Genomic DNA, 14,702 nt, shown 5'->3' on the forward strand with positions numbered 1-14,702 from the left:
CCAACAATTTAGACATGGATACAACTCATAGTAGAGCCTCCATCTGGATTAGCTCAAATGAAGAGACACTGGAAGACACGGCCGATTTCAGGGAAGTGCAAAGATGTGAACTGTCCTGTAGTGCCGCTACGCAATGCAGCTGTCAGGTGCACGTTAATTAAAAGCAACAGAAGCATGAGTGCCAGGACACACGAATGCCGTGTCTGCAGCTCCAGCATCTTGAGCCACCCAATTGTACGAACCAAGTCCCGCGCTTCATGAGCCACTCCAGCCACTCTCAGACAAATCGGAGGGAAGAGCCGCTCCTCACCAGAATGTGATCAAAATTTACCACGGCGCAAAGAACCCGAAACCACCTAATTGGGGAGGCTAATTAAGAGATTGCCTGGGGTGTTATGATGAGATGAGCAGAAGACAGAATACAAGAGGAGAGAAGTGGAGCCCCTCTTCAATATGTACTCCGCCAGGGCCGTCAAGGGTTCTTCAAACACTACTGGACGATTCTGGAAGGGATGAGGGCCATTAAGCACAGACCACATGAAAAGGGCCTACCTGGCGGGATTCCCTCTCAGGGAGGTCAGTGGCAGTCTTGTGTGGATGAATTGACAAGCCTGATGCTACTTAATGCGTTTCAATTGTCTGAAGCCACTCTGCTAAGTATCTCCTTCAACAGCAGCGGAGTGAAAAGACTCATTTTTCACAGTGGCTGGGGTCTGCCAAGGAGAAAAGGCAAAAGTCTTGACTTAATGGACAAAGGCATGTAAATTATATAGAACTTGAGTAGGGGAGTGCACTGCTTATGTGCACAAGCTGGGGTCGGACTGCTATGCAAAGAGAACAAGTGCAGAAATGTGATGCAGAGGGGGGTACTCAGTGGTCTCCACTTGCACAAGCCTACGCCATTGAGGCAATAGTTGGAGGCTGGCCTGAGTTCTGGATAACATTTCAGTTCTACATTCTGTTCTGTTTTCATCCAACTCTCTATGAGCCATTCTCCTGCACCACGAACAAATTGAAGTTATAATAAGAGAGCACACATATTTGCTAAATCAATAACTTCCCATGTATTCTTCATTAAAACTCCACCTTCTCTAAGATCCTTTATTGAAACAGGCCAAGAAATGCGGAGTCCAACAGGCCAACCACATTTCCTTGCTGGATCAATAGCAAGGTCAAACAAGACTCATTCCCAAACTGCTGCTGTTGTTCACTTGGGAGCGTTCTCCAAACGGGTTGCTCAACTATAAAAGCAGCCCGGCTAGATCGCCTCCCCACTCTGCATTCAACGCACTGGCACCGTCTGAACTGTACCACTAAACAGCCTGACTTGAAAAGTGGTCCAATACCACTGTGTCTGCCACCATTCTTGATCTCCATTTTCTTCTTGTGCAAGGAGGAGATGAAAAGGATAGAGAGAAAGGAAGTCGCCGTGGAGGAGAAAGAGGAGACAGAACAACCAAGCGAGGCCAAGAAAGCAGTGCTGAGAAAAAAAATGCAGAGAGAAAGAGAAGCAGGCCGAGGCGTCGGCAAGACAAAGCGAGAGTGAGCAGAGGACCTGAGCTCGAGGAGGAGAAAGAGAGCCTGTGAGCACGAAACAGAGGAGGAGAATGAGAGTCCAGTTAATCTCAGCATCCTCATCCGTGGCAGTGATGAATGATCTAGGTGGAATAGTAGCAGCTCTGGCTGCCTCTGAGCAGCACACACGCTGGCTGAATCTGACCTGTGGCTGACACTGGCACTACATTTCCCAGATTCCCTGACTGTGACAGAGCCACTGTAAAATGTATAATAAGCGAAGCAAACGACAGGCGGATTCATCAGTCATTAATTGCCATACATTTTTAAAATGTGCTAATCATCCGAGTGTGTCAGAATGGCGGTTACACCACAAGAGGAATCTGGTGGTGAGTCATGGCGGAGAGGTGTAGTCATCCACTTGTAATACCCCTACTAGGCACATACACACACACACAGACTCGCAGAATAACATTCTATGAGCACGCACTTCTGTCGCGAGCAGCATGTGTTGATCGGGCCCATGACACAAACAACAGACACTGCCAACAGACGCTGCTACATGATAGAGACATGTTTCACTTACACGTCAGTTGGCCCAACAGCCTTACATTTTACATTTTAATCACCCACCCTGTTAGAAAATGCTTTTCTTGACCTGTAGAAACAACAATCTCGTCCTTTTTTAAACAGCCCTTCTTCAGCACACAGCAGACAAAATCTCTTGAGGTGAGCCGTCACCTCAGTGTCATGTGTCTCACACTGTTTTAAATATTTAGTATGAAATATGAAAGCTCTATTTTTCTTGTCACTGGGAGCCTCTAGGACGTGTGTTACTCACATTGTGAAATAGTCTTAGGGTATGCACACAGCCCACATTGTTTACCAATGTAAATGCAACATTAGATAAGTGCCCTGTCCAGTAGAATGTATTAACCCTTTCCTTTACAGCAACGTGTGGCGACAGAGGGAGAAAAGACTAAAACTGGACACAATGATGATGTCATAAGTGTGGGCCAAAATCATGTGACCAAACTGAAACCTATGTTGATAACAAACGTCCTATCTGCATGGCTGTACATACTGATTTATTTTTGGAAAGACCTAAGGAATTATACATTGTGCAAATCAACACATGTAATTATTATTGTACATGTTATTACTTATTTGGAATGTGATAAAAAATATATATATATATTATTTTTTATAACCATTATAATTAAAGGGACAGTTCACCTAGAAATAAAAAATCCATGTTTTTTCCCCTTAGTGCTGTTTATCGATCTTGATTTTTTTTTTTTGTCTGTCTTCAAGCGTTGGCCGTAGAGATGTCTGCCTTCTTCCTAATGTAATGAAACTAGATGGCACTTGGCTTAGGTTGCTCCAAGCATAAAAAAATTACATTTGATAAACTCAACAGCAATGTCTCCTTCCAGAAGACATGACTCAAGATTATCCACAGACCTTGTTGTGAGCAGTCTCATGTAGGAACTATTTCCTTTCCAAACTGCATCCGGCAACTGTGTCACTGCTCAGAAGGAAGCCTGCATCTACTGCTAGCTCACCTAGCACCACTGAGGTAGCTAATGTTACTTTTTAGCCAAGCAGGACGCCATTAATGTTTACAACTTGTGTTGTCATGAGCACAAGCCTCTCATCATGAGTAGATGCTTGTTTACTCCTGCATGGTGATACGGTTGGCAGGTGTAATTAGGTAGAGAGAAAATAGTCCCTACATGAAACTGCTCACAACAAGGTCTGTGGATTATCTTGTGTAACTGGTCATGATTTCTAGAAAGAGAGTTTTTTTGGCGTTTTGAGCACCACAAGCAGAGTGCCATCTAGTTCCATTATATTTGAGATAAGGCAGACATCTCTACAGTGATTATCTCCAACACAGAAACTCACACAAAATCAATACAGACTAATAAATAGCACTGAAAAATATGTATTTAAGTATATTACTTGCTGATGCAACTAATACTCTTCTTTTTTGCCAATTGAACTGATATAACTAATTGTTTGTGCATTCTTGTACATAAAATCTAATTTTAATAAAAGGTCATTTTTCATTGAGACATGACTTCAGACAGATGCCCTGTTCTGCAAATACATTAACAGACAGCATGAAAAAGATCCAGAAACATTTGACACATGTGTGCCTCTAAAATGTTGGACAAATCAGTGTCCAAAGGTGTTTCTATGTTAGGATTTACCAAAGTCTAAAAACCGTCAAACTGAGTGACAATTATTTACACCACAGTGCTCGCTTTGTTGTTGGCTGCAGAATTAATGGCGGTGAAGATGATCCTCGAGGTTTTTGTTTAATGCCATTTTTCTCTGCCAAATTATACAGACAACAGAGAATACAATTATTTTCACTCTGTGCTTCGTTCTGAAATACAGCTCAAAAAAACGCCTATATGTTAATCTTAGTCCGAGTAGCTGTGATGACCAGCGTCCCCTAACAGCAAGGTCACATTTGATTTGCTCATGTGTCCTTTAGCAATTGGTAAAAATCCTTCCCACAATGTGATACAAAGAAGCTGTGGATGTGGAAGACAATGCACATTAGTGGAGCTACTTCATTTAAGCCCCCCCCCCCAAAAAAACATATTTTAAAGTATGTAAAAATTGTAAGTAATTAATTTATACTCTGTTTAACATTGAGAATCTGAATCTGGCCGAGAGCTTTCTCCCATCACCACTGCATGGTAGGTTTTGGTTTCAATTTCTGCTTTTTTCAGCACTGGCACAGCGCTAAAAGAAAGTGTGAAGGGAGGTCTGGCTGTATAAGACCGGTGAAAGAGCAGCATGCATCAAGAACACTGACAGGTTAAGCTCTACATGTTTGAGCCTCTGTCAGACCCAGACTCAGGTGAGGAGCCCGTTGAGAGAAAAAAAAACAGCGGCTAGCAGACGTACCAGAATGCTAAGAGTAGTTAGCATCTTCTACTTGTTAGCTTGTAAGTTGCAGTGACTGACACAGTGTTAATGGCTGTGAAACATACAATACTATAAGCTACGATGTTACTGCGTCTTCATATTGGTTTACATCCAAATACTACACGCTCTACCATGTTTGCAGTCAAAACTTTCGCTATGGCAATGTTAACTCTCACTCTCTGTGGTGACAAGTGCACTGGAGGTTTCAGGGTTCTTTGCAAGTCTATTTCCCTGTCAATGTGTTACCCGTATTAGACAGCGACTGGCTTTCGTATTTGTGACGTAACTAATCTTGCTGCCCAGCGTACGTTTGAATCTCAGATTTTAGGGAAGCGCACAGACATCATCCCATTCAGTGGAGGACAATGAATAAAATCTCTCTGGTGGCAGTACAATCAAGGTCAGACATTTTAGAGGACATAAAACATAAACACGTTTTTCAGTGAAGCTAAGTTTAACACTACAATCATTGTATAACTACTGTACCGAAGTTCATTCATTAGTCATTCATTAAATTCCGAGTTGAACGAAAAAGGTTTCCGACTCATCCTGTCGACTTGCTCATTCTGATGTCACTCTCAGAGCTTGGCGAGCCTTGAAATAGAGCGTGATTGTTGATCTATATTGAAACAAGATGCCATTTTATTGATATAACAATTTACCTTTGTAGCGTGGCTCATTCTAAATCCAGGCCTGCCAACAGGACAAATCAGCTAATGCTATACAAGGTGTTTCCAAAAATAAAATGCAGTTCAAACTGCTCTGAAACATCAGTCTGTGGCTCAGAAGCCAGATGATGTGTGTTTCAGATACTGTAGGTTTTATCAGCAGTGTCGAATAGTGTCTTTTTTGCTATGAATGAACCTTTCCTTTTACTGCCGGTAGAGAAACCTATGATATGTTTTAGCTTTAGAGAAATCCTGAGGTAACTGATCACTGTTTCCTGAATAAAAAAAGAAATGTACTGACATGCTCGTTGGTAGGCAAGTGCTTCATAAGACACAAAGAGGCTATCTCAAATTTAGCATTTTGTCAATTTGCTCGCCATATTTTTATAGATATGAGGTCACAAAACATCACTGTCGGTCATATTTTGTGTTGAGGGAGCATGTAAAACAGGAGCACACCAGACCGTAACTTCATACCATTTAAATAGCACTATGACTAAGAGCTGTTTGACCAGTGACATGTCCATTTCATTTCGAGAAATCACACAATTTAATTAACTTTACTACCTTAGAATCTCGAGGCAACAAACCTTGCTGTTGTTTAAAGATAAGGTCTGACACATGTAAATATGGTGGATGGTTTCATGTGTAAAATGGCAGAAATGTGGATGCCTTAAAATAAAGTCCATTACATGCATCCTCCCAACATAATATGCCATTGTTATTACTATGTTTGGGCATGTACCAAAGTGCAGCGAGTCTAAGTTGTTAACCGTGAAGTTATTTTAGGGACAGATGTAAATGTCAGCCACCACACGAATAACAGACACACGTTTCACTTATTGTATCCGGTTGTCCGGTGGATTTATGATGCGCATGATATACAGTAGGGTTTACATGTTGGCCGAACGACGCGTGTAAAGTGTTTGAATCCATATGTATGTATGTGTGTGTGTGTTTGTGTGTATGTGTGCAAACCCCCAGAACCAAAATACACCTTTGGCCCTAGAGGGAAAAAAACACACTCACCTTCTCTGCACAAACGCATGGCTTCTCGATTTTTCCCGAAGTCTTTGAAACTTTCCTCCGATTCAGCACCTGAAAACGAGGCGATCCGACACACAGACAAATAAATAGTTGCACTTGCTTGCCTGCTCGTGCTGTTGCTACCAGTAGCGTTTCTTCATATTCCACCAAAAACTGCATGCAATCGGCCAAAAAACAGGACAGGACTGGCAACTGTCGCGCTCTACCTCGCCTCCTCGCGCACATTCGGGACGCGGGGGAACTCACCGTCGTTGCCGTGGAGTTTGGCGGCGTCGACCCAGTTGCTCCAAGGCTGTCCCAGCATTATTTCTGGACTAGGCAAGGATCTCCGCTCCGCAACAGTCGCCATTGCTGTGGAGCCTTCTCCCCGCTGGATCTGCTGCTGCTTCAGCTGCTGCCTGGCCGCTCGGCGCTGCTCCCCCCTGACGTCATCCTCGGCCCTTTCCGACATTCTTTCCGCTACAATGTAACAACACGAGAGTCAGCGATGGTCGCGCTCGGGATAGGAGGACTTTCCCACTGATTGACACGGCACACGCGTGTTGTTTCACCACACCCGCCCCCTTAAAATGTAACCTGTCTGTGTGTGTGTGTGTGGTCAAGCAACAAGTACACAGCTCATACAACATATGACATGGACCGAACTGAGAGGCAGTTTATCTGAGGCTTTACGGGTATTATTATTATTATTATTATTTTACATGCAATACTGAACTAATTGGCTTGATCATACGCATAAATAAACTCTGGTTCACTCGGGTTAACCAGCAATATTTAGTAGTATTATTTATTGATAGGATTCATTTATACAGCAGCTATATATAATTTTATTTTAGATTTTTTTTTTTATAATTTTGTTTATTCTATACATATTTTGCCCATTAAAGGTTTTTTTTTTATTTTGTTTTATCTCATCTGCTGTAAGGGTTCAAGGGCAGAGGGATGGAGGGATATTGTATGCTGTGATATTGGGTTTTATAAATAGACTTAAACAGAAGTGAATATATATATATAGTGTTGGGTTGTAACTAGTTGACATAAGAAAAAGTAGCCTAAGTAAATACAGTTACTAATAAAAAAATATTGGTGTATAAAAATGGTGTTACATCTGAATGTATTCTTTTAAGCTTACACTTTATGTAGAATATAACATTCATAGTGCTGCTTTGCATCTTTTTACTATGCAGGAAGGCCTTCTTTTGCATATTTCCGGGCAATGTGGGCAAGCAAAGCCTTTGGGACGAATTTGACTGCAACACTTCTGCACTTAGGACTTGTCAGCTTTATTGACCAGTTTCAAATGTTTGTTAGCGACATAATCAAAAAGTAATCAAGTCAGTAATTAAAAAAGTTGCATTACTTATTACATTTTTAACAGGGTAACTTGTAGTCTGTAACCTCGTATATTCAAAATTAAACTTCCCAACACTGTTGACACAATGAATTGAATACTTAGTTTACCATTGAATTGAATCACATTATGACATTAAATGATAACACACCTGCTGGTGGTTTCGGGTTTCTTTGCTGCCGGTGCTGTGTCAAAGTCTGTTTCTCTATCAATGAATTTGTGACATAACTAATGTTATCTCAGATTTTAGGGAAGTGTACAGACATCATCCCCCATCCTATATATATATATATATAGAGAGAGAGAGAGAGAGAGAGAGAGAGAGAGAGATAGATAGATAGATAGATATAGATATATATATATACATACACAATACACATATATATATATATATACATACAGCAGCATATAGGCTTAAAATGCATAACAAAGTCTGCACGTCAGCATTTGTTGCAAAAGCATCATATCTGCTATTATTTTAGAATAACTACAGCAGAGTTGTAAAAATTCACTGTCTCTGTTATAACATCCTATCAATTATCGCCCTTTGAGGCAAATTTGTGATATTGGGCTATATAAATAAATTTAAAAAATCACTGACTTGACTATATGTGTTGGTCAGTAAATGAGGACTTGATTTTGAGATTTTTCCTGAATATATAAACCATCTGTGTGACATTAGTGGATGCCTGATATTCTGCACCATGCTTATGCAAATCCTAAATATTACATCTTCTTGCAATGGCACTTTTATGGGGCAAAACACTATTTTTTTCACTAACTTTCCATGCAAAGAAAAAGTAACACATACCAGACATGAAGAGGCAAAGCCATACGCAAAACAAGACTCAAACTTTACAGTTTCGCAGATATAAACCAACATACTGATTGACAAATGTCCAATATTTTTAAGATGTACTGATCAATACTTAGACTTACCACTGGTGACAGTGTAATACTATGATTTGTATTATGCTTTGCATGTAGATTGGGGTTGCAGCAGTGTACCACTGTCAGGGCTTACCATGAAATACACTTGGTATGAAAATTAATAGTTGTGATACCTGGTATATTTGCTTGTCTACAATACGGACGAAAAATCTCACCTGAGCGCACCTACTTTCCTCCTCAACTCATTGTCTGATTTTTTTACACATACTTTAAATGGTTTCAAGGTTCAATTATCATGAAGAACGAGTTAAACCAAAACATCAGCACCTTCTGTTTTCATTCCTTTAAGGGTCATGTAAATCATAATAATAACAATTGTGTATGACCACATACTGTGAAACTGATATTTTCTGAGATGGTTATCATACTGTGAAAATCTCATACTTTTGCAACCCTACTGTAGATAATAACTTGATCTGGGTCCACACACAAGAACACAGGAGAAACACATTTACACATAAGTTGATCTTCGTGGATGATGGACTGGTCGCAGTTATTTTGCCACTGAAATAAAGTCAGACTCAAATTATATAGCTCACAAAATGTCTACAAAAGAATAACACTTAATGAGATCTGTAACAGATTTGGACCAACTCCCCTGTGGCTCTAAGCTTTTAGGAAGTCTAAAGACAGATTTCTCCACAGCCAGGTTGTCTTTACTTTCACTTTCAAGATGAAATGTTTGTGATCAGGCATATAGTCAACTGACGAAAGATGACAGGCAAGAAAACAAGAAATGGAGGCTCTTTGCGTCGTCTTGCCGCAGACAATATTTAGCATGAAGACTCCTGATTGTATAGACACAAAGTAATAAACTGACTGACTTGACTTATGAAAGGCACAAACACTTCTAGTCCTCATCTGGCTGTCATTCCTATTTTATATGAATGATTTAGTGCTTGATTCTGTGTAACCATTTATCTTTTCCATCTCAAATCATCAGAAAGTCTGAAGACACAGCCATCTGTCAGTTTGACATGAAACAAGGCCAGTTTAAATAGCTATCTACTCTGTTTTCCTGATATTAAATGAAGGTTATCTGAAAAAAAACTCCTAATAAATGGCAAAGAAAGTTGAATGAATTCCCATTTGGCATGAACCCTGCAGAGCCTTAAGCAAAAGTGACCTTGGCCCTTTGGTGCTAATTTCAGAATCTTGGCTTTGTGTTTGGACCAACACTAAATATAGTAAATACAAATTAAGCAGTGTGTCCTGAACATGTTGCCAGCTTCTCACTGTTTTATTTCCTCTAGCCTGTATTTATTGCATATGCGTAAACCTCAGTCACAAACTGATCCATTGTATCAAAGTGTTCCAAAAGATATGAACACTCCAGACTCCACTATTGACTTAGGAAATCTAGCTGCATGTGTTCATACAATGAGGACGTTAAGTTTCAGCATGCAGCCTTTGTAATGAAAACTGGCTACTGTGAGAGCTCTTAAAATGGCCGAACCACAGACTGTAGAAAAACACAGATGTAGCATCTTTAACTAGAGCTGGGCAATATATTGATATTATATCAAACACTGTGATATGAGACTAAATATCATCTTAGATTTTAGAAACTGTAATATCCTAAGTGTCGTCTTTTTCTGGTTTTAGAGGCTGCATTACAGTAAAGTGAGGTAATTTTTATCCATTAAGTAATTATATCCACGTTGCTGATTATTATTGATCACAAATATCATTGTGTAAATATTTAGCAAAAGCACCAATAGTCAATCATACAATATCATCACAATATCGATATTTGGTCAAAAACATGGTGATATTTGATTTTCTCCATATCGTCCAGCCCTATCTTTCACATCAGTTATCATTCTGAAGGGATCTAAAACTGGCACTCAAGGGTAAACCCAGGTATATTACGTTGAGGTTACTTGGTTGGTCAATGACATTTCATTGTACGACTTAGATTTTCATGATGCTAGATGCTGTTGCTTGAGGGTGACAACATGCGGAAACTTAGATTTCAACTTTCAGTGCCCTGTTATTTTCTTTTGGAAGTAATATACAAATTAAAATTGGATTATGTTTGGCAACCAGTGTGTCAACATACATCTACAGGGATTTGAAATGGCACTTCTCTATATATAATCCATTGTATACACAGAACTGAACACCATATCAATGATTTGACAGAACAGGCCCGACTCAAGTAGTTGACAGTCATTTTCATGAGGCATGCAAAGCAAATCTTTTTTTCCACTGTAATGTTTAACTTACCAGTTTAGCAATATCAGTTCATTAATAGCCTACACCAGCAAAACATTTAAGTTATGACATATTGATGCCTTAATGCTAGTCCATCTTGATGAGCAGCAGTGACTATTTGTGGGATGGGACCACAAGTGTAGTTGGTGTTTATTTTGTTTTTATTTTTATAGCATTTCAAATCTTAATGTTTAACAAAATGAATTAACAGGATTTCCCCAGGCACCCTTTTAGGCATGCACTGTAATCTCACACAAGGCATATTTGTGTGCAGTGTATGAACCAGTCACTACAGATTAAACATCACAGACTGATGATATACAACTAGACACCTGTATGATATTAGGCAGTAAAATACAAAAGTCTGTATTAACATTCTGCCTTTGTGTAGTGGTAGCGTTGCTTTCCATTTTCCTCATAACCTAGCAAATAATTATGCTGATATCTGCGTTTTAGCTATTAATAACAACACACTGACCTTTAAGCATTTACCCACACTAATAAACAAAGATAGCATGAGTGCAATGGTGAAAAAAAAACAGGAGAGGAAAAACACTGTCATCGTAGTGTCGACAACAAAACTAAAACTAAACCTCTTGTCATTGGCTCATCAACACAGCAGCTCTGATGATGTCTCATTAATACTATTATGGTGTGGGCTTTCTAAGATAGATTGATACTCATTGGTCACTGGGGATGGCTGACACATGACAAGGCAGAAATAGTGTTAACTGCAGGACTGTTGAATTCACAGGAATTTCTATTTTTAAGTAAGTGAATGTATAAAAGTGAAAGAGTAGCAGAGAGAAGTCTTCTCCTTTTACTAGACACTAGCTTCCTTTCCTCTAGAACACTCATTTTATCATGACTACGTGTGTAGGTGTGTTTTTAAACCATAGTTTCTGATACCCACAGACAAGCAATACAAATGTTTGGGTTGTATATGTGTTTAAATCAAGCTTAAGAAAATCCAAAGTGAGTTACTTTACTCACTTTGAATTCCAATTTGTCTCTAAGTAAGCGACAACTGTTAACACCTGTGAACACTTGACAACTACTTATGATCATTATACAGCTATAGAAAACAGTAATTGTCTGTGGATTGTAGATTAATGAGTGGCTGTGAGATCTTACCTTGGTAAAATAAGAAAAAAGGAACTTATTTCTAACTCAATCAGCCGATCCTCATCAGTTTGGGTGATCGTTGGCCGCCACACACACTGGAGAGGAATTCTACACACACACACACACACACACACACACACACATTGAGAGAAAACAAATCAGTATCAGGTTCTTTGTTTTGCTTTTTCTATTGACAGAGTGAATGCACAATTCTAAGATTATGTCTGGAAGGTAACGCTGCCCCCCCCCCCCGGGCCTTGTTGTGGAGTTCTTCACCACTATGCAGCAATCTAATCCATTAAGCACCATCCCTAACCACCCTCTCCATCCTCACTGTAATCTCTTAGAAACACTGACACTGTACCCTTTTCTGATTGTTTTTGTTGTCCTCATAACTGATGCGAGATATAGAGGTAGATAATGACTTACGCAAAACACAAAGCCATGCAGTGATAACAGTTGTGTATGAATAACAACCACTTGCTTTAGATTTGTTTCAATTTGCATGTGTCAGAAGTTGTTTGTCAGAGGTTTTGCTGTGACCTTTTAAGTCTCTTGCTGTGGGCGCTAAAGCCCAGGACCAATTTAACTAACTTCAAACTCAGCTTGATCTCTTCAGTTAAAATTCAGGATATATTTTTGACTTTACTACACAAGTTTTGCCTGATCAATGTGAATGATCAGTTTATCTTTTGAAAACATACAACAAGGACTCTGAATTTCTTTGTATGATTACCAATAATTTGCTATGCAGTTGAATGTGACTATATTCAGCACCTGTGTTGGTAAGATCATGGAGACAGAGAATATCAGAGGTACTGCATATCGCTATATCTTGCTTCAGCCAGTGAACTGGTGCTCTCCGAGAAGCTTGGGTAATGTAGATCAAAATCCAAGCTTAAAGGAAATGGCCACTTTAGAATGAAAATACAGACAGTACTTATTCACCCTCATGCTGACAAGAAGTCCAGTGTAGTTTTTTAATCCACAAAACTCGTTCGGGGTATCGGAGGTAAACAGCTAGCCAGAATAACAGCTACACTTAAAGTGCATGGAACCCACATTTTGAAAATGTAATAAAACTCCGCTAATGCATTTCAAGAACGTCAGAATGGCTCGTCCGTCGTAATCCAAGTGCCCTGAAGCTGCAGCATGCAAAATTGACTTGAAAAGACATAATTTACGTGGGTTCCATGCACTTCAAGTGTATGGAAAAATCTGGCTTGCTGTTATCCTCCGATACCCCAAACGAGTTTTGTGGAGTAATAAACTACACTGGACTTCTTGTCGGTGTGAGGGTCAGTAAGTACTGTCTGTATTTTCATTCTCAAGTGGTCAAGTCGATTAAAAGTAAACTGGAGCTCTGTGCTTTTTCTTGACAGGTCTGTTATCCCCTGTACTACCACTACAGAGGAATACTGCTCAAGTAACCACTTCCACAAATTCTTGTCAGGTCCACCTCTACCATTGTCACTGATCAAAAGTCCTGCTCCGTTATTTTGACTACACCGATGTTACATGACCAAATGGTAACCAACAGATCTACGTCATGGCAGATGTTTATCTTGGCAAACACAAACCTACCTAATAATATTAATAATGTTACATCCTACAACCAAATATACAGCTCAGTCAGTTTTGTCGTCAAACTGGGGAGCTACGCATAAAATAGCTTTGGTTCCCTGACGTCTCAGACAACACTGATATGAACACGTTGATGACCCTTTGAGCCAAAACTTTAATCCAATAGCAGATCTTTCATTATTGCCATTGTTTGTTGTTGATGCATTTATATCACCATTCAAATACTGGTCATGAGGATGAAAACAATGCCTGGGTGGTGTGACGCATATGCATTCCTCTAATAATAAGGGATGGACGATGTGGAAATCAGTGTCACAATATTGCTATGGCCTGATATTTTTCATGAAACAAAACACATATACAACAATCACAGTAAACTAGCATTAAATGCCATGGTCTCTGGTCTGCTGTTTGCTGTTGATATCAATCAAAACTGCTTGATTAATTGCTTGAAATAAGTAATTTGGGCAACAGAGTCATGTACAACCATAACACGATATGATCGTAATAATATTTCGATATGATTCAACTGAGAGTAAGCACAACATCATATTGAATTGTCACCCACAGCTTACACACACACACCCACACACACACACACTGACTATTAGTGACATCAGGGTGAACATACTGAACACACAGTAATGTTGTTCTTCCAAACAGTTTGCTACAGTCCAATATAAACATGTCAGTACTTGCCATTTGAGCTCTACAAAGACATTATAGCAAAGGCAAAATATATTATGTAATTTCTTTAGGAACTAGGTACATGTCATTGACAACTCGGTGCACAACTGTTAGTTAGCTGACATTAGCTAGCCATCTTTTACTAGCTAACGTTGCTCCCACATCTACTAACGCACATTAACATTTAAAACAAAAACTAGGAAAGTCACAGTAAGTTAAACGTTGACGGTAAATACGACGCGAAGAAAAAGACACAATGTCTATGAGGAGTTGTGTCATGGAAACAGGCTCCATCCAGTATGGGTCTGTGACTGGTACAAACGTTACTAGAGAGCAGTGGTGGCTACATTAGCCTGCTAGCTGGAGCCAGCCATGACTAGCGTTAGCGAGGAAGCTGGCAGGAGGCTGACAGCACAGCAGAAGTCATTAGCTGTCGTCACGGGTCGACAACAACTCCACTCTTACCGATGCTCTGGGTGCTGTAGGCGTAGACGTGACACCAGGCAGGTGTGTATCAACTGGATGCACTGGGCGAAGAAGACAGGAGACGGTGGGAAAGAGCGAGTGCAGTGCTCAGCCTCTGTGGAGGTCTTCACCTGGTGCTTCCATGT

The 14,702-nt window shown here is 39.9% G+C and overlaps 1 protein-coding gene across 1 annotated transcript in view; it reads right to left on the reverse strand.

Annotated features, from left to right (window-relative positions):
• LOC125887367 (ataxin-7) overlaps positions 1-14,702 on the reverse strand; it is a 36,450-nt gene extending 21,748 nt beyond the window's left edge. The window contains exons 1-4 of the mRNA XM_049574128.1: positions 14,557-14,702; positions 11,830-11,928; positions 6,423-6,635; positions 6,159-6,227 (exon numbers count right to left, since the gene is read on the reverse strand). Coding sequence (XP_049430085.1) covers positions 6,159-6,227; positions 6,423-6,627 — 274 coding nt within the window. The 5' untranslated portion in view covers positions 6,628-6,635; positions 11,830-11,928; positions 14,557-14,702. The remainder of the gene's footprint in view (positions 1-6,158; positions 6,228-6,422; positions 6,636-11,829; positions 11,929-14,556) is intronic.

Source organism: Epinephelus fuscoguttatus, linkage group LG1 (genome assembly GCF_011397635.1).
Source record: "Epinephelus fuscoguttatus linkage group LG1, E.fuscoguttatus.final_Chr_v1".
In the NCBI taxonomy this organism is placed as follows: Eukaryota; Metazoa; Chordata; class Actinopteri; order Perciformes; family Serranidae; genus Epinephelus; species Epinephelus fuscoguttatus.